The sequence below is a fragment of the Maylandia zebra genome, linkage group LG11 (assembly GCF_041146795.1).
Source record: "Maylandia zebra isolate NMK-2024a linkage group LG11, Mzebra_GT3a, whole genome shotgun sequence".
Taxonomy (NCBI): domain Eukaryota; kingdom Metazoa; phylum Chordata; class Actinopteri; order Cichliformes; family Cichlidae; genus Maylandia; species Maylandia zebra.
Window position 1 is genome coordinate 5,944,657 of NC_135177.1, and position 21,144 is coordinate 5,965,800.

Sequence of the window (21,144 nt, forward strand, 5' to 3'; positions counted from 1 at the left end):
CCCAATCAGTCCCATGTAGGACGAATCTCCGGTGGAATCAAAGAATGGTGACTGCTGCTGCCCCTCTCTCCTTTTAGTTGGCATCAGAACGAAGACGCAGACAGGACGGTGACGATGCTGCCGGTTTCTGCACCGTTTGGACTTTTATTGGACTTTATCTTCGTGGCTGAGGCCATTGGATTTTAGCTGTATTGTTTTAATGTTTTTAATTTCATGTTCTACCTGGCCAGAGTATTTTAGTGTTTTCTTGTAAATAAATTATAGTTTTAACAACGTGAGTTTATATTTTCTACTTCCTTGGCTCCTCCACTGCTCTTCCCGTTAGAAGGTTTTCCCTTCTGTTTTAACCTACCACCTACCACTTACATCTACAGCATCTCTCATTACTCAGTGTGCAAAGATGCACCTAAGCCAATATCTGTCTGCACCTTATCAGTGTTAAAGCAGACTGATAACACTACATTAACTGCAGCATTAATTTATAAAAATAAATAAATAAATAGTAATTTCCTCTGGCTATTTCTGTTAATAAATGTGCTGCATCTACTTTTTTTTTTTTTTTTTAAATCGAGTGTATTAAAGGTTATTCAAATCTTGTTGTCAGGGCTGTTACTGAATGAACACACTTGTTAAAGCGGCGCTCTACATTAGAAGCCATTTATTTGTCACACATCGCTTTGAAGCTAATGGCAGGTCGCTTGTTGACATGCCACACTCCGGTTGCCTAGGTGACTATCCAAATGATGTCAGTCAACAGTATTCTTCACTTTCAAATTTATCTCAGGTCCCATCCACTTCATGTTGCCTGCAGTCATTTCGCCCGTAGTCCTTTGCACTCATAGAATGTCATTCAGTTTTTGCCTGATCACCATTTCGCTTTCAATGTGTGTTTAGATTTAGAAGATTCATGCAGCAGATTGATGCTGCATGAAACTCATGAAAGAGGAGAGTGGAGGGTGTGGATTAAAGCCTAATTGCAGTAACAACATCACACACACTGACACAACACATCCATCAGAAATCAATGCTCCCTACAAACACAGAAAATATTTGCAGCTTTCATAGAAACAAAGAACTTGATCTGACAGTGCTTCAATAACTCAGTATTGAATAGAGCAGGGGTGGGGGAACTCCATACCTCTAGGGCCGGTGTCCTGCAGGTTTTAGATGCATCCTTGATCCAACACAGCTGATTTAAATGGCTAAATTACCTCCTCAACATGTCTTGAAGTTCTCCAGAGGCCTGGTAATGAACTAACCATTTGATTCAGGCGTGTTGACCCAGGATGAAATCTAAAACCTGCAGGACACCAGCCCTTGAGGCCTGGAGTTCCCCATCCCTGGCATAGAGAAAAGTCAAAACACTGATGTTGCATTTGGGTACCACCAAAATATGATCTGTTTCCTGCTAACGTATGTAACGCTCAGGGCTCAACTTTACACAGTAGAAAGCTATTAAAACTAGCACCGGTATGAATTAACACTGTATCACCCAGCACTGTATTACCCAGGGGTTTGACCCCTGCTGGGTTACTTTTATGTGGTGTTTACAGATATCCCTGTGCCTGCGAGGGACCCTTCCAGGTATTCCAGTTTCCTCCCACAGTGCAAAGACATGGAGTTGGTTAACTGGTACTAAAGCACCTGTGGGTGTGAAATATAGAATAAAACACTTTATGCATGCATGAATAAATGTGACTTGTGGTCTAAAATGCTTTGAATTGTCAATTAGTCTAGAAAAGTCTTATAAATATGCCAGTCTATTTGCATGTTTTGGAACATCTCCACATACTTAGAAACCTAACCGTTGCTGATAAGCTTCATCATAACTGTGTGGAACTCTGCTGGCAAGGTCTTCATTTATATACAACTTTAAATCAACAAAAACAACAACAACAAAAACTCTCAATGCCTCTTTCTCTTCAAAGGCTAGCATCCCCACACATACAGAGATATTCTTCTTTACTCTATCACACCACAGGTAATATCTTCACAGCAGGAGGTAGCAGTGAACTGCAAGTCTGTCAGAAACAAGTGTGAACTTGAAATCCTGACTCTGAAATCAACAGATGTTCTGTTTAATTCCTCTTACGTTCTGCTTTTCAGTATGTAAGCACACACCAGGCTTCTCTGAGGGCTGGAAGGTAACGAGCTGGTGCTTCTTTGAGTTAAACATCTGTCAGGATGCTCTGGGCTTTGTGCTGATGCGTGCTGTGTTAGTTGGCTCCTTGTACAATTGTACATTAAAGTGAAACAGGTTTCACAATGGCAGACTGCTTAGTGCCGTTGGTGTCATTTTTATTAAAGTTTCAAAAGTTATAGGCTAATCTGTTCATTGACCCCCTCCTCAAAAATAAAGCATCAATCGGCACTGATGATGCTTGTGTTGGTCTAATGAGTTCCGTTTCAAATAAGGTTTCCTGATGAGTTTGCAAATGATATCAGTTTTGAAGTGAGAGACAATTTCCCCTTAATCACCTACTTTTAAAATGAAGTGCAGCCAAAACATTTAAGGGTTCACTGAACAGCATTTTATAAAAAGAGGTTCTAAAAAGGCAAACAGCTCCCCCATCTACAAATGCTCATCAGTAAAATCTTTAAAGTTGACTTTGAGTGATCACTAAGAGCAGAGAACACCCTATAAAAATGTGATTACATCACCCTGGATCTGTTGTGGTTTCACTGTGCAAACACCAGAGAAAAAGCTGAAGCACAACTTACTCGACTATGGTCTCCCGATCTGCAATGTCTCCCAGCACCATGCGCTGGATGATGCTGTTATGTTCCTCCTCTGACAGGTTTTTGTGAGAGACCAGGGGAGTGCTATACTTGGTGGCTGGGGATGGGTCCACCCCCTGCAGCCAGGCATGGCTCTCAATCTCCTCCAGGGAGGCTCGTTGTTTGGGATCCCTCTGCAGCATGCGGTCTATCAGACTGAGGAAAATGAGAAAAGGAGAGAGGGGAAAACACACTTAAATCAAATCCAGTTAAAGTATCACTTTAAGTATGGCTTTAAGTGGTCTCTGACTAGTTGAATATTAACAGCTTCAAATTGTAACACCTAAAGTTTCCCACACAGACTTTCTCTGAGTGAACCACCTAGGTACATTTACACGATTCACCCACAGTGGGCACACCCTTTGCTCTTTTTTGGAAGATCTGGCTCCTGCGCATTCATCTCCAGCCCTTTCTTGGCACTAGCCAGGTCCCTGTTGTGAAGGTTTATCAATGTGAGTAGCTAATTATTAATGTGACACATTCATTCTGCATATATTAAATGTTTATAAATAGAAGTGAAAGACTTTAAAATTGTTCAGTTTTACGTAATTCTTTTTTGTGAAACAAAGGAAGAAATAAAAAAAATAAAATAGAAAATGGGGGGAAAAATTAAACTGTATCAGAAGCTGCTATTGGGCCAGAATTCCACGTCTCTCAGTGGCTGTTTTATGTGATTAGATACAGATGCTGCCGGATCAGATTGGACCCATCTGCATGCTGAACTCCACCTGTCCCTTGTGCCGGTGCTAGGTTACCTATTAGAACAAGCGTTGTGCTTTGTTTAGTGTTAAGAATGCCACAACACTCAATTTTGGTGGTGTTTTTCCTTAAGTTTGTTTTAGGTTTATTTGTTGTTGCAAGACGTTTTGTAGAAGTGCCAGCAGCACTGTGGCTGGACACTTCATTCTTGCGGGGTTCAGCACTGGTTGTCTCAGTACAGTTTAGCCTGCGTCAGTAATGTGATGCTCTGTGTGGAGAGGAGGAGCAGATGATGTAGAGTGACAGACTGTGTTTGAGATTTGCTTTGAATGAGCTGGGTATGTCAAACTACAGCTGGCAGCTTAAATTCCACACAAATGACACTCTTGAAAGCTGAGATTGCAATTTAACAGGATTAGGTGGGATTTGCAATCTAGTGAGATGACTAACATTAATACAGAGGGCTTGAATTTCAGTGTGGGATTGTGGTTACTGTGCATAATTTAATAGATTCCTACAAATACAACCCTTATAATGAAGGAAATTCCCACACACATTTTAGGGTGATGTCTAATAATGTTCAGCACAATGTCTGCACTGGTGTAGAACACCAGATGGTTGTCTTCAAGCTCTTTTAAACAAGGCCTTATCAAGAGTTTTTCCTTCATACATATAAACAAAAAGAGAAAAGAAGGATTACAGATGATCTGTGTATGTGTGTGTATCTATCTATCTAACCTCACATGTTAACCTCTTCGACATGTCAATGGCTGTGAACAAAGAGAAACTTGTAAATAACTCATGAAAGAATAAAGTTACGTTGAAACCAAGCACACCATATACTAATGTGCCACAAACAGGACTTTAATATCACCAACCATATCACATGTTATTACAGTGTATCCATATAAATGGCCTACCCTGTATATGTATGTGTGTGTGTGTATATATATCTCATATATATATATATATATATATATATATATATATATATATATATATAGAGATATATATATATATATATATATATATAGAGATATATATATAGAGATATATATATATATATATCTATCTATCTATATATCTATCTATCTATCTATATATATATCTATATATCTATATATATATCTATATATCTATATATATATATCTATATATATATATATATCTCTATATATATATATATATCTCTATATATATATATATATCTCTATATATATATATATATCTCTATATATATATATATATCTCTATCTCCCCACATTAGTGTCCCATAGCAAGCTTTTTGGCTAAACAAAGAAAGCGATTCTGGGAATTCACTCATTGTATAGGATGTATAGACACATCTGTATGCCGTCCAAATCAATGCTGTGCATAGTGAAGCGTTAGCTGAAACAGAAAAGAGAGCAACCATGAAGTTCACCACAAAGAGGAAGAGGCAAAGACAATGAATGCAGTTAACAGTTTCATTGTTTTTAACATTCACTTTATTACAAAGAAATTATGTTTCCATTTTTGTCTCCTCTGTGGAATATCAACAGCACCTGGACAACAGTATCCCACATTCTTGATGCTGCTTCCTGATGACAGTACACAGTTGCAAGATGTAGATGTGAGTTTGTAATGCTGTGTAGTACCTTCAGACTGCATGCACACTTCCTGATTAACTGGGTCAGAGTACATCTGCCACTCTCACCAATTTATTCATTAAACATCACTTTGTAGCTGGATATTGGTCACTAGTGCTCATTTCTGGCTCCAGTTAGCAAGGTAACCCCCTAATGTATTCACAACCTCCCCTCATATCACTTCATGGTATCCCTTGTTTTTATCATTAGTTGCTTCATTCATTTGCATCAAGGATGAGAAAAATTGAACTCGGGGCCCACTGCCAGCAGTTAGTTCACCTGTCATCCCTTGAACTTGCTTGACGTCATTGACTTACTAAGTTTCTGGTGACAACAGAAACTTCCTGTATGAACGCCCTGAACTGAGCTGCTCCTTTGTAGAACCATGGTGCTGATGTTACAGAGCACAGAAAAAGCATTGTAGAGCTTGGCCTTCTAAGAGCAGTCTGAGTGTCTGATTTTTTGGGAAAGAACAAAAATGCCATGGAAACTAAGGAAAAAAAGCTGTGAAAACAATGTTCAGAGAAACAGCAGCAATGTTGTAGTTGGAGAAGAATGACAGAACACAAACTGAGTACAAGTAGCGAGCATAACATGACTTGAACTTTTAGATTCTTGACTCACAACAAGGGACAACTCTGGGGTAGTTGTAGGATTTTAGTTACGAGAGTGAAAAAAAGGAGCAAGGACACAGAAGTAAACTCGTTCTTTGCTGACATAAGGCTGATGACATCCACACACACATACACACTCTGTGACACACACAGACTGAACTGTGCAACCCAGCCAGTGCACTGCATCTCATTCAGACTTCACTAATTTCATTTTCCCAACTTTATCAAATTCCCAAGTTTATTTGCAGCAAAGAATGAACAGACCATGGTGGTGGAGGCTACAGGTTAACAAGCTGGGCACAGCAGTGCTCTGCTTCCTGTCATTCTGAGGATTAGTCAGAGCTAGCAAGGCTCCCTGAAGACCAAATCCAGCTGCAGCAGCAACAGGAGCGGTTGATGGGAGAAAGATGCAGTACACTGAAAGCAACAGTGCATTACAAAGTAGTAACAGTTCATGCACACACACTGGGTTAAAAAACACATCCAACAGCAGAACAAGACAACACGAAAATGTTGTTTGTTTTATACCCAGCCAGAACACATCAGAAATAATCAAGCATAACATTCAAACACTAAAACATTTTCTTTTCTGCTGAGGAATGGAAGTAAATAACTACATTTTTCATCCTAACCCAAAACAATGTCAACAATAATATGTTCTTTTTTTTTTTTTAATTATTGTAAAATTATTATAAAACAATAAATCCTGGATATCAACATTTTGATGATTACCAGTACTATGGCAGCTGTGGCATAAACCTTACACTGAGTGGTCGTCTGCCACATCTAGTGGGATATTTTTGTGAATGAATGTATCATATTAAACTTTGTATTTCAAATATATACTGTGCCAATCATGGATGCTCATGTTAACCATGGCAAATTTCAAACAGGTTTATATTCATGAAGGGCAATCAATCTGAAAATACTTGGTTAAAAGGAGCAAGAAGAGAGTTCAAATGGATGACCAAGAGCTGCATTCACATTATCTCATACAATCATCTTTAGATTTTTATACATAATTACTTAAACATTGTAAGTAAAGAGCATGGTTTTAAAGTTCAAAAGTGCTTGCTGTGTAAGGCCCATTGAAACTGCATAACATGCCCCAAACCTAAGTATTCATGCATTTGAAGATTGTGCCTTCAACACCATATCTTACAAATAACACACAGTCCACTGGGATTACAGCATAAGAAAACAACATCTGACCTCCTCAGAATCAGAATCAGAAACTTTATTGTCATTGTCATGAGAACAACGAAATTAAGAATGGTCCCCGATCATTGCATCCTGAACTTGTATGTGTTGCTCTAACCAGCACTTCCCTACAAATTGCTGTCTTGTCCCATGCCTCCTGCTCCTTCTCTCATTCCCTTGGGGCCTATACAGAAAGAGGCTGTGTAGTATTGCAGTCACACAAAGCTGCCTGCTCTTTCTCCTGCTACAGATTACACACATACACACTTACACTGGTGTATAAAAGCTAGTCCCCACATTCTCTGGGGAGGAGTGTGTGAGAGATACCACAGAAAAACGTGTAAGCATGAAAAAGGTTGTGAGAGAAAAAAAAATGAACATCAAAATATGCATGCATGCATGCATGCATATTTTGAGCACTCCTCCAGATTCAAACAAAGGAAATCAACAGGGAGCAAACTGACTAAACACCAATCCTGATGCATCATCTGGGTGGCTGTAGCTCAGGTGGCAGAGCAGGTCAGCCACTAATCAGAAGGTCGGTGGTTCGATCCCAGGCTGCATCCTGGCTGCATGCCAAATATCCTTGGGCAAGATACTAACCCCGTGTTTGCCTACTGGTGGTGGTCAGAGGGCCCGGTGGCGCCTGTGTCCGGCAGCCTCGCCTCTGTCAGTGCGCCCCAGGCTACAATGTAGCTTGCTATCGCCAGTGTGTGAATGTGTGTGTGAATGGGTGGATGACTGAATGTAGTGTAAAGCGCTTTGGGGTCCTATGGACTAGAAAAGCGCTATACAAATGCAGGCCATCTGCATGTAGTTTACACAGTAACAATCAGCATCCCAAGAAACACAGCGTTCGGTTTCTCAGCAGTTCACACAATCGCCATTCTCAGCTTAAGCTATTAGACAGACCAGAACTACAGTAGCTTTGTTTGTACAGGCTGATGGGAGGAAGCAGGCAGACGTTATGGATGGTAGGCATATAAAACAAGCACTATTTTCAGTGTAATCCCAAGAAACTAAAATTAAGGATTACAAAAACAAACAAAAGCTCAGATGGAGGAGGAGGGATAGCAAAAGAGAGATGGTGAATAATTAATTAACTGTGGCATGTAAATGCATTTTGGTGCATCAACAGGGAATGGAGAGCACAAAGAGAGGTGCATCCAAACAAACAGACAAAATGGAAAAAGTAAAATGTGGAGCCCTGTGATGATCCAGCGCGGTGGCACACAAAGCAGGCCAGAGAAAGGTGTGTAGTGAGGAGAGGAGGAGAGCTCTTATCCAGGATGAATGTTAGAAATGCCTATCAAAACTGTCAGCACCTAATTTACACTGGTTATCACAAAGGACCGAAACAAGCATGTGTAGTTGGAATCACTGTTCAGTACAAGAATTCTACCAAGAGATGTAAGGGATTAGGAAGCAGCTGACACAAGTGAAACTATGTTATTTCAATGCTAATCTCTTTAATTAAAAGAGGTTAGTTCATACACTGTGGCTGATTCATTGTCTAGTGGAAAATGGGGTCAGAAAGTTGTCAGAGAGGTAAAAGAGTAGAACAGGAAAGACTTTAAAATATGAACTAAGGGCGCAAAAGTAAAACAGTCATGGTAAAAAGAAAGTAGATCCTCTTTCACTTAAGTTTACATAACACAACATAATTAAAAAAAAATCATCTAGTCCCAAGCAGGTCTTAAAATGACGTAAATTCGACTTCATATGAACAATGCCACATGACATATTCAACCACAAAAATTAAGACAAAATGCCAAAGAAGGGTGAGTAACTAAGTCCACCCTTACTACTTTTAATTCCTGTGGAAGCAGTAAGTAGCAGCTCTATGCTGCTAATCAAATACACTTCATTAACAGATCATCAGTAAGCGTGAGCATTTCTAAAAAACAAACAAAAAAAAAAAACAGTCGTTACCACATTGACTAGATTTTCTGTGGTCAAGGTCACTGAGATTCAAAGTTTTCAAAGTATTTTAGTAGATGCGCTAATGGTATCAATTTGAAACACCTATGTGACTTCATTCTCTAGTTATCGCATTCACAAACTTGGGTGTCCATGTTGTCTGTCCACCTGCCCGGCAGGGGGACAACAATAGCTCATCAGCCTTTTACGACTGAAGTAAAAAACAAGCAGTTTTGACAGTCTGCAAGTCTGGAGCATTCAGGTGTGTGCTAACACAATGGCAACTAGGAAAGATATCAGCAATGACCTTCGAGAAGCACATGCTCATCAATCTGAGATGGGTTCTATTCAATTCAATTTTTTTATACAGCGCCAAATCACAACAACAGTCTCCTCAAGGAGCTTTATATTGTAAGGTGGACCCTACAATAATACGGCCGTTTGTCTATCATTCTACTATTTGCAAGCATGAAACATTCAATCTTTCCAAGAATAAACATCCCAGCAAAGCAAAAACTGCACAACCCCGAGAGCTACATCTCTGACTCTACAGGCCTCAGTTAGCATGTTAAAAGAGAAATGTTATTAATCTATATAAGTGTGCAAGTGCCCAGTAAAAAGTAACCACTTTTTTTATTACATCAGTATGGCCAAAAAGCCAGTCTCGAAAGCAAATACTGGTTGAGCCGTCAAAAAAACAACTTCCCTGTGTTCCTTTATTTGACAGTAGTCCTTGCTTACGTCAGAAACTGTTGGAAAGAGAAGTCATATATTCACCCAAGAGACTAAACTTCATTCTTTTAATTCCAGCACAAAGGAACAGATAAATGTTTTCTTAATGTGTTGCCTGACAAGCTGTTAAGAAAGCTAACAGCTTGAGTAGCTTTCCACACCTTTTCTACTCTTAAAATCGACAATCACATGTGAAAACACTGAAGTTGAGCTTAACTCTGTTTTACAAAATGATATTACAGAGTAAGTTAAAGGGTTTGGAGTGGCTCTAAAGATGACGTACACATGATCTGATACTGTCTTTGTTATCATGGTCTTAATAATGTGATTAAAATACAGCTGCAGACTTATTTTACAGCACTAGGTTGCTTAGTTTGTGTACAACTTCTTTAAACTAGAACAGAACTATGGTGAATTGTCAAATATTAATGAACTCAAAACAATCCAAACGAAACTTTGAAGATTCATTGAAGGTGAAATAAAGCAGCTACTTCAGCTTTTTATCAGGTTTGCAACAATGTGTATGTGATTCTTCCTTTTTTCCCCTTTTACTTCTCATTTTCTTATACCAATAATCAACCACACTAGTTGTTTACAACTATATTCACGAGTAACAGCTGCTTCCATAGCAGCATGACTACTATCCTCACTGGCAATTTTGACAGAATTGTTTGTAGAAACAAAATATATAATATGTAAGGAAGAAGCATTTAGAAATGCTAAACTGTGACACGGGCAGATAATTCACCAGTTTGACACTGTAAAAATATAACCCTTAGACTCTGTGTGTGGCAACCAGCTCTTCTCCTCTAAATCAAAGCCCATCAGATTGTGCACAGCTGCTTCATCAGCTTAGCATTTCAATCTAGTCACATCTCCCCTTCGACTCTGAAGAGATAAGCATTTATTTCCTGGGTCTAAAAATAATCATTTGTGCAGTTTGTTTGCGAAAATGTTTTCAGCACAATGCCATCTCTTGTGTTCTTGGAAGCCACCCATTTCTCCTTGTGTCACCTCAGATGTACATGACTGCCCATCTGGTGTTATAACGGCCATCTAAGTTTTCGGAACATCATAGTTTTCACCTCCTACACATGTGGTGACTATGTTTGCAGCCAGTGCAGAAACAATTCTTTCTAGGCTATGATGCACAACAATGGATAAAACAAGAGCGCATATGAGAGGTTTTTGGACAAAGTTTGTGTTCTCCATTCTTTAAGCACCGACACTGTTTCAAAAGTACCGGTTTGGCACCGGTATCGGATAAAACCTAAACGATACCCATCCCTACCCCCAGATGATCAAGTCTGCTGATCAGCTTTGCTGATACTCGATATTAATCAGTGTTAATGTTAAAGTAATAACGTGTTGTAAGACAACATCAAACTGCACTTAAACCTTTGTATTATCTTTTACAGAGGCAGCATGGTAGTGCGGTGATTAGCACCATTGTTCTGGAGATTCTGCCAAAATATAGAACTATGTTATCACAGCATGCATTTTTTTCTTCTCCTGTTCCAGTTTAGCTCGACATGCTGTATTTTTACTGGCGGTACTGTGGGTGAACTCATTCATGTATTTCAATTGTTTTTTGTGACGATGAAGCTGCAAAATGCTCAAATGAGATTTTTTTTTTTTTATGAATAAACATTTTATAAAAGGGACAAGCCGGCTGCTAGTCTGTCAGTCTGGATTAGTGACTGCTACATAATTAGTCACAGTTTCCAAAGTCACAGTCAAAGACCATAAGGTGTATTTATAAGTTTTTGGTGACTAATTGCTGCTCCATTTCCTGATGAGAATAATTAGGTGTGACTCATACTGTGCATAGAGATCAACTTTGAGTCGATGAAATACTATGTGAACTTTGCTTTCGCTTTGCAGGTGAAATAACTGGATTGTTTTATGACATACCACTGACATAACAGGTTTTTAGAGATTAGGGGTGGCCCTACATTCCACACTGACAACATGGCCTATTTATAATGTTATCGGCTTACTGGTTCACATTAACAGAACTTTTTGTACAAGCTGATGTATCCAACAGTAGACTTTTACAAGGCTTTTACAAAGCAGAGATGCAACATGTTGACTACACACAGACACAGACAGAGGGGGAAACTGGCATACACACATTGTTACATGGTCAGATATGTAAGGTAACTGGGACAGAAGAGGAAGAAGCAAGTTTCAGTCCATCCGGTCTGTAACATTTTCAGGTGTGAGGCTGGTATTTCAAACTGGATGACATCCTAAACTATCAACACACACAGCTTGGATTGCACAGTGATAAGATGTATAGAAGACTGTTGTGCACGATTATGATGTACTGTGTGAAATGATTTGGACAAATGGGTAGAGCAGCATAGATACTATACAGCTGAATATCAGTATAATGGAAAAAGTGACAGACATAATAAAGCAAAGACACATATATGCTACATATTCATGATGCGTTTACTACTGTAGAACATAATGTTAGTCATACATTTTTACCTTCTGCCATAACATGATTTACTGATTCCTACAATCAGTTCTGTTAGCCCAGGGGTCGGCAACCTGCGGCTCTTTAGTCCTTATAGTGCGGCTCCGCATGGTTTGGGAAAATAAATTAGAAGGGCAAATAGAAGTATTTAGCTGAAGTGTATTTTATTTATGTTAGTTCTTTTTTTAACTTGTAGTTCTAAATTAGAAGATTATTGTGATATTGAAATATAAAAATAAAATTATATTTTATTATTTTTTCATCATTCAAAATAAGCGTCACACTCGCGGAAGCCGGTGTACCCGCCGAAACGCCGTGCATTTATCAAGACTTTCAACCCCTGGGCCCTATTTCAGGAAGCCGGTTTAGTGCAAACTCTGAGTAAGTATACCCTGAGTTAACGGAAACTCTGGGTTTTCGGTTTCACAAAGCGAGTTTAGATTAATTCTGAGTGAGTTACTATGACGACACACTCCGTGAAGCTAACCTGCCCCCTAGCAGGTTTACTTCAACTAACCCTGACGTTCTCCGCATCTTTGTCGGAAACCTGACTGTAGGAAGTGTCAGACATGGCGTGTCCCTTCCTTGAAGAGCCAGTAGATGTTGAAGCCCAAATTCTCCGCAGAGCTCTCCGCCGGGAGAGAGTGATTAGAGCGCGTTTGGACATTTTATCATTTCCTGATGATCTCCTGTGTGAACGTTACCGTTTTTCAGCACAATCTACAATTTATTTGAATAACATCCTCAGGCCTAATATTGCTCATGTGACACATCGTGGACATTCTCTCAGTTCTGTACATATTATTTGTATTGCACTTCGGTTTTTTGCAAACGGGAGCTTTCTGTATAATATTGGTGACGCTGAGCACGTTTCCAAGGCTACTGTCTGTCGGGCAGTCAGGAATGTTACAGTTGCACTGAAACGTCTCCTGTACTCGTTTGTGGTGTTCCCCGGTCATAGACCCACAAGATTTATCAAAGAGGGATTCCACAAAACTGCAGGTATCAGGATGAACGAAACTTAATTCATGATGTGGTGATACTTGAACTACTACTTAAATTTTACATTTATTCTCACGGTTCCCAGGCGTGATTGGCTGTATAGATGGCACTCACATTCCAATCATTGCTCCTTCAGTAAATGAAGGAGACTATGTGAACAGGAAGTCTTTCCACAGCATTAATGTACAGTACATAGTTTGAAATGCTACAGGGAACTAACAAATTATTTCATTATTAGTAATGGATGCTAATTTGTGTTCTTTGCACTGTGAAGATCATATGTGATGCTGCCAACATTATCACAAATGTGGAAGCCAAGTGGCCAGGCTTTGTGAGTGGTGGTGGTGGAGGACCCCCACCTGTTTTTCGGGCCTCCGCTTTTTTTCTAGTGGCCATAACGGGTCACATTTGAGCATACAGAGTAAGCAAATATGTACTTGTAATGCTCAGATAATTTCAATAAGTGCTTACAGAGGGGAAATTAATGTAGCCTCTAACTGCAATTGATTTACATCGGACAAACAGACCAAGCACTATGGCTCATAATACAATTACACCTTACCTGTTTGGACTATATTTTTATATTTCATTTTTACTTGCTGCCAGGAACGTTTGGGGCCTGTTGGGTTGCACCTGCGCTCACATCACATCACAAAATAAAATGTATGAAATAAAAAATAAAATAAAATATAATAAAATAACGTGTTAAATGGGTGGAAATCCCTAGATCAATGTTTAAATTAACACTCACGCATTGACTCTGTCGGCTATGTTTTGCCATGCATGCTCCCTTTCTTTTGCAGCTGAGGCTGTGTTACTTTTTTCTGCAAAATTTGCATGTTATCGGCATATGCTGCCATCAGAATTTCGGCCTCAAGCGCTGTAAAATACATTGACCGCGCCTTCTTTCCCTCCGTCTCCATGGTGACTCGCTTAATCTGTGCTCCACTAATCAGGGCTTTATGTATCCTCCTGCGCGCGCTTAATTTGGGGTTAAAGCAACTCCGCGCTGATTGAACTAATTGTTATCAGCCTTTCTGAAACCGAATATTCCGAGTTGGACAGTTCGGGGTTACTCAACCCTGAGTATCGTTTTTCACTCTGAGTTTTCTAAACCGGCTTCCTGAAATAGGGCCCAGGTAGGCCAATTATGGATCTTCGGATCCACATTATGTCAGCAGGTGTTCTCCATCGTGAACTATGTTAAAAACAAACGCCGCTCACGCCTCACAGATGACAGCTTACAGTCCTGCGTAAAGATGAAAGTGACTTCGTACAGCCCCGATTTGCAGACGCTGTGCGCAGAGGTTCAGGAGCAGAAGTCCCATTGTAAACATATCACGGCAGACCCGATGATGTTTCCATGAACACGCTTTTCAGCATCTCTTTATTGACCACTTTTCACACACGGTTGCTGTACGCATACGCTGTAGCTTTTCAGCTCACAGCCCGACACACACCAACACAACAGCATAGATAGCACAGACGTTAAGGCGGTGAGGCGTGATTGTGGGTGCCGCTCAGGTGCGTCCGCCTCCCCTGCAGTGGCGCTGCAGACCACGCCCCGCCACACACATTAACCAGGTAAAATACATATTTAGGCTGAATTTTAGTGTTCTTTTCTTCAATAATTTTTTAAAAGCCAGGTCAAGGCTCCAAAAGCCCAAAGGTGATATGAGGGTGGCAGCTCACAGCAGTTTTTGTTCGCTACTTGGATCATTTTCGTTCAGCTGGGTGTCTTTCCTTTTGTTATATTTCTTTAAGAGTTCAAAATGTGTTAATTACATAAATAAAATGTAATTTTCTCTGTAGCACTTCATGGATTTCATAAGCAGCACACCTTAGTTGTTCACACAAAGCATAAAGGTAAAAAACAATATATACAGTGTTATCTTCATTTTAGATGTCAAAAAGTATTTGCGGCTCCCAGTGTTTTCTTTTGCGTGGAAACCGGGTCCAAATGGCTCTTTGGGTGTTAAAGGTTGCTGACCCCTGTGTTAGCCATTATACAGAAGTTAGTATCATGACGCTTTTCTTTCCAAGCTCCTTATACTATCATGAATAAAGTTAACTGGTGAAATGATTTGGCAAACTAGCATTTCTTTTAGACTAAATTTAGTTAAAGGAGGACATAGTCAGCCAGCTGCTGTAACAAATCTGATGATGTTCATAATTTGAGCTGATCAAGTCATTTAAAAAGTACCAAACAAGTTATCAATCAATCAATCAATTAACTGACCTCTACTCAGCAAACTATATAGAAGATAGCTTATAATTTTGCTGTATTAGCAGGGACACTAATAAGAGCTGGGAGAATAAAAAAAAACAAAAACAAAAGCTGTTTTTGTATCTGATACATCAAAATACAATTGACAGTCAAATGTACTGTCTTTTATAGTCTATCCAAGACAAATGTTAATGCAGGGCATGAACAGTTCCTGTGTTCTATATGTGAAAGCACTGCTGATGACTGAAGATCAGATTCTGATTTAAAGTAAAAAACTTTTCAAATGAGGACTAGAATACCCCAAAGAGTTTACCTGGAGCCGAGCTTTGATCCTGTTCTAGTCTGGATGGAGAAACACAGAGTACTATTTTTCTTCCTTTTACATGTGAGCTGTTGACAAATCTGAGAGTGGTTTCAAAAACAAAGCTTTAACTGAGAAGTCTAACACTCTTTCTCAGCACCACGTTGCTTTGTTGCTCCATTTTAGTGATGATTATACAACCTTTTACTTAATGCAGGAAGCATATGACATTTCCACCAACCTGATGTGGTTTGGGTTGCAGTCAAAACCTCACAGCTTTCCTGTTGCAGTGTATATGCACTCACCTTTGTCACTGAAACTTAATCTGATCCCTGAACATGGCCCTAATTTCAGTGGCCAGCTGCAGCAGAGATCCCACAGTTTACTTTCTGACAAAAGATGTGACAGTGGAGCATTATGCAGGATGCACTGTCTCTAATTTTCCATAGCTTTTAACACAACACTGTCAAGCCCGGGCAAGAGAAAACATTTGAGGGGAAAAAAAAGGCACACTGTCTCTGTACACCATCTTATAGCAAACCAGTGACTGACTGCAATTTCCTCTAGTGTAACCAGCAAATACTGAAAATCCACCCATTCGATCCATCTCTGTATGCAAGCAAAAGGACCACACACAAGCTTTCAAATGGCAGAGTGAAAGAAGAAAAATGCTGTGCATTACTTACTCTTTGCAGGTGCTGGAGACATGAGGTGGTACAGTGTATTTACAGTCCATGATCATGGTGAGGGTCTCACTGTCGTTAGCTTCCTGGAAGGGTGGCTGGCCACAAACCAACATGAACAGTATCACACCAAGACTCCAGATATCTGAGGAAGAGAAAGACACGAGGTCAGACTTAGGACTGGGTGACATTTATCATGGTATTAACAGGTGAAATATTACGAGGACATTTATTAACACATCAATTTCTCAGACACAAATATGGCTGTATGATCCACAGATGTGTCAAATGTATTGTTAAACTATATCTGTCCTCTCGGACTGAATCCAAGGCTGAATAATCACACAAAACCTAGTTACGACATCATGATATGGATTATATTTAAAAACTAAGTGCAGGTGGAAGGTCAGAAAGTGGAGAAGTTGAAGCATGTGAAAGAGGGGGGGGAAAAAACCCCTCTATCTGTACCAAGTCTAAACAGAGACTGTGGCGTGCCAGTGTTTTCATCTAGCACATCTGTAGTGTATTTGTTGAAAAATGCTACAGAGACATTAAAAACCAATGACATGCTGATCCTGTTGTTCAGCCATCGTCCCTAATTAACATTGCTTCAAATAATTCTCCAGTGTGGAAGACATCTCATTTTACAAGCGTATTTTCCCCTTGATCTCTCCACCCTCTTACGTCATGAGAAAAGATGACTGCAATGGAAACGATGCCACTGATCGGAAACAAGCAGACAATTAAAGGAACTAAGATGTTCTCAGCCAGTGTGGTAAACAACAGTGATGGATAGAAGTGTGAGAAGTACAGTAAAGTCTTCCTCCAAGGCCTTTTGACCTGTCGTCTCCACACGTTATACAACTTATACTTCTGTATAACTTTGTACAAAGATAGCAGTCAGTTTTTTTGAGTGTAATTCCACCATTTAAGAACAACAAATGCTTTATAAGACCTCAGTAAATTTAAATCAAAACCAAGCAATGTCCAAATGATGCAAACAAACCATAAAACCATAAAGAAACCAACTATCTGCTTACCCATATCTATATCGCCATCAATCCATCTATCCATTCTTATATCTCTAATATAAATAAATAATTTCCCTTTGCTGCTGATTGGCACTATGGAGGCAGAAGCAGGATAACAGCCATCTCTCGCTTTCACCTCTCTCCTAGACATTTCTAATCAGCATGTTTGACTGCCTTATTTCCTCTTACTGTATGCTATTAGGTATTAATAGAACATAACCACATTATTTTATTAACACCCCCTAGTGTCCCGGCCCATGTAACTACACCCTGTACTGGATAATGCAAGACAATTTAAAACTGCATTTTCTCAATTGCAATTTAAATCCTAATTTTCTCTGGTTTGCTTGCATAAAACAAAATGTCACTGAAACCCAAAACAAGCTCATGTTCAATGTTCTCAAGCAACAGTGCACGTGTGCTAACAGCATAATCAAAGTCATGTTAATTCATCTATGCATATGCTTATTCAAGTGTACAAATTTGCACTTGCTAGTTGCACCGAGTGAAAGCAAACTGTCAGCATGCAGAAGCACCGGTCCATACACACTTTATGCAACTAAAGACACATTCATGCACACATACACACAGCCTTTGGTTCACTAGTCAAGGACGAGAAACAGCCTCGAATAGAGAGCTAGGACAATAAACCTTGTCCTGTCGCTCCGTATAGTACGGTATGTTCTCAACTTTGTTTGGCACACATAGAGGCAGATGTTTGAGCCAAGTTCATTACACACATACAGTATTTATACTGCATGTCCTGCCATGCCCGTATAAACACATGCAAAGCTTTGGGCATTAATGTGTAACATTTTCATCACTTAGCAGAGAAACAGGGCCAACTTACTTAGGCTGAAGAGCGAGGGAGACATCACAGAATCTCTAATCAAATATTGGCAGCCCTAAAGTAATTACCATGATGAGGATTTTTAAGTAAGTTTCTAATTAAGCTCAAACACATAGTTGCCCTCAATACCAAATGGTTTGGCAGAGTGGAGCCTTGATGATGTGCTAGAGAAAATGCCAGATAGTAAAATTAAAAAAAAAATCCCCAACAAAAACTATTTTTGGAGGAAAAAAAGATGACAACTCAAACTGATTCTAAAATGTTTTTAACTCAAACGGACAGCCGTGAGTTGTTGCATCTTGAGACTCAGCTTTGCTGGGCTACTATCAGCACTCCAGATTTGGCCTTAGGCTAGGGAGTGCTGTGTATAATTAAACTAACCAAATGGCCGTACAGAGAGGGCCGAGTGCCTTTAAGAGGAACTTTCTGAAGAAACAGCTTGCCTGATTGAATACTGAGTCTAATTATTGTGGTATGCATTTTGATACCATCCATCACATTTGATTTCAGGAGCCATCCATGGCTCTCTCCCAGCTCAGTGTGCGAGCAGCAGACAGCAGTGCAGTTGCAGGTTGTCTTATGAGAGTAGAGTCCCCACTGGGAGGGGCGGGGGGGCTCTGTAGCACTTCAGAGGATAATTCCTGTCTGACTTCCAGATGGCATTTGTTCTGAAAAAGTGATGTATCACCGAGCCACTGCTAAAGCCCAACAAATGGGGTGTTACAGGAACATTTCCCCTTAAAAAAAGAAAAAAAAATGCATCAGTGCAATTATTGTGTGTCTAAAACCATTTACAAAGTACCTGCAGTGGTTTGATTTGAAATGAGTTGTTTAACAGCTACTAGAGAAGCAGATCAAGCATTTTACTGGAGCCGTGTTAATGGACCAAAAAGCTGCCTGAGTATAAAGTGCTAAAACAATATGTACCTCTACATTATAAGCACCAAAGAGGTCTTCATCCCAAACGCTGAGGCTGATGTTGCACTCTGCTATAAAATATATCACAGCCTTAATGTGCCCACATCTGCAGTATGCTAGCGCCATAAAAGAGTTCCCTCTCAGCCTGTAGCAGTGTCTCCTCTTCTGCTGAAATATTAACAGGATATGGATGTGGAGAAAGTTCAGCTTGGTCTAACCTTGGTCGTAGAAGCTCACGTTTCGATGTACCAATTAGATCTCAACGTGCTGGCACACACACAGGATCAGAGGGATCCTTTATATGTTTTCCGTGTCAGTCCCTAAAAACCCCCCACAAAGATGACAGAAAATTCTCAGATTGCATTTCTTGAGGCCTAGTTCGTTTCCTTTGTTCACGATACCCATTTGGATTTTACATGGCAAGGATTATTAAAAAATGTTTTCACAATGAGTTTCCAATAGAGTATTTTATTTACTCTATCATTAATGACTAATGTGTTGGCTTCCTTGACTGACACGCTTGATCTACAGAAAAGCTACACCCCACTGCCATGAACCCCCACAAACACACACATACACACCTACTCGTAAGCCTTACACATGTGATATTTAATTCCCTCCATGTATGACATTACAGTGATGACAGTATACATTATTTTTGTCTTTCCCAAACCGTGTGCCAATGTGTTTCAAGACTGATTAAATAAACAGGTTGGCGTGCTTAGAAATGCACTTCAGGTTTATTCAGGTGCTTGATCAGAGTATGTGGATTTGTCTTGTCAAAGTCAAAGCATGTCTAAACACCCAAAATTTGCTTCAGGAACTTGTTTAATTAGGCCCACTCTCTGAAAGATGTGAACTTTGTGAAATGTCAGCTGCTGCTGCTAGGCTGCAAAGCATACATATATTTTTTTCCTACCTATGAATGCTTCTCAAACTTAAGCTTGGATATTTCAGTAAGCATGAAAAGAGATTTCATTAGCCTTAAAATGAAGTTCTTACAAAGTAGTATTTTGTTCCTTCTCTCTCAGGAGTGCAGCATCTTTCTTGTAGTTACAGAGCATGAGAAGCCTTTAACACTGGTCACAATGAGCTTCAATAAATACTGAAAAACTACCTGAGTCAGAGCAATTTAGTATGCTCCTATTATGCTTTATTACTACCTTATTACAGTCTGACTCTCCAGGTGGTTTCTGTCTCCTGACAGAGGAGAGTTGATCTGTTCAAACAACTGAACCTTGAAATGACAGCTAAATTATACTGAAGAGAGTCACTTGTAGGGCTGCCACGATTTGTCAACTAGTCACGATTACGTCGACTATCAAAATCGTCGACGACTGATTTAATAGTCGACGTGTCGTTTGAAGCTTTGTAAGATCGCAAAAGACGCAGGAATAATAGCAGGATTTAAGAGTGTAATAACGGACTGAAACAGAAGATGGCAGCACAGCATGTACAAGGATGCCAGCTGCCGTTAAACCCCGAAGAAGAAGAAGCAGCTGTGTCCCAGAATTCATAGCGCGGCCCAGCTTAGTTTCCAACAATGGCGGTAGCTAGTTAGTTTTAATATTACTCTTATTATTCTTTCTGGGTCACAAAATAAACGTTTAACATATTTTCAGGCGAGAATGTAGCTGTGTAAACCTCAAATATCTGCTCAGTTTATCAGGACACCACATATTTTCAAAAGCGCTCCGACGTTTTCGGAGACGTCTGTTACCCACTAGCTCGATAGCTAGCCGGGGGCTAGGTCACTAGCGCCGTGAGAACACCGGACTCCCGGCAAATTGTTTTCAAACCCACCGCCGTCTTTCGCGACTCAGGTTAAATATATATGAGTCACTTAGATAAATTAAAAATGTTATTGTTTGGCTTTTTTTTAGTATTTTATTTGTTCCTGAGTAAATCGGTTTGGCTGAGATTAAAGTTATAGTTTTTACACAGCTGAATAAACGTCAAGCAGACAGCTGATTATCAGAAGTGTGAGATGCTGGAGAATATACTCCGGTGTCCTGTTATATTTTAGATAGCAAGGAGTTTATTAAACTTTACCGAAACAATCTGCAAATTTCATTA

General features: G+C 39.7%; 1 protein-coding gene across 2 annotated transcripts in view; it reads right to left on the reverse strand.

Moving 5' to 3' along the window:
- Positions 1 to 21,144, reverse strand: part of snrka (SNF related kinase a) — a 58,455-nt gene that overhangs the window by 16,077 nt on the left and 21,234 nt on the right. For both annotated transcript variants that reach the window (XM_004560080.4, XM_004560079.4), the window contains exons 3-4: positions 16,273 to 16,414; positions 2,722 to 2,934 (exon numbers count right to left, since the gene is read on the reverse strand). In XM_004560080.4, coding sequence (XP_004560137.1) covers positions 2,722 to 2,934; positions 16,273 to 16,414 — 355 coding nt within the window. The remainder of the gene's footprint in view (positions 1 to 2,721; positions 2,935 to 16,272; positions 16,415 to 21,144) is intronic.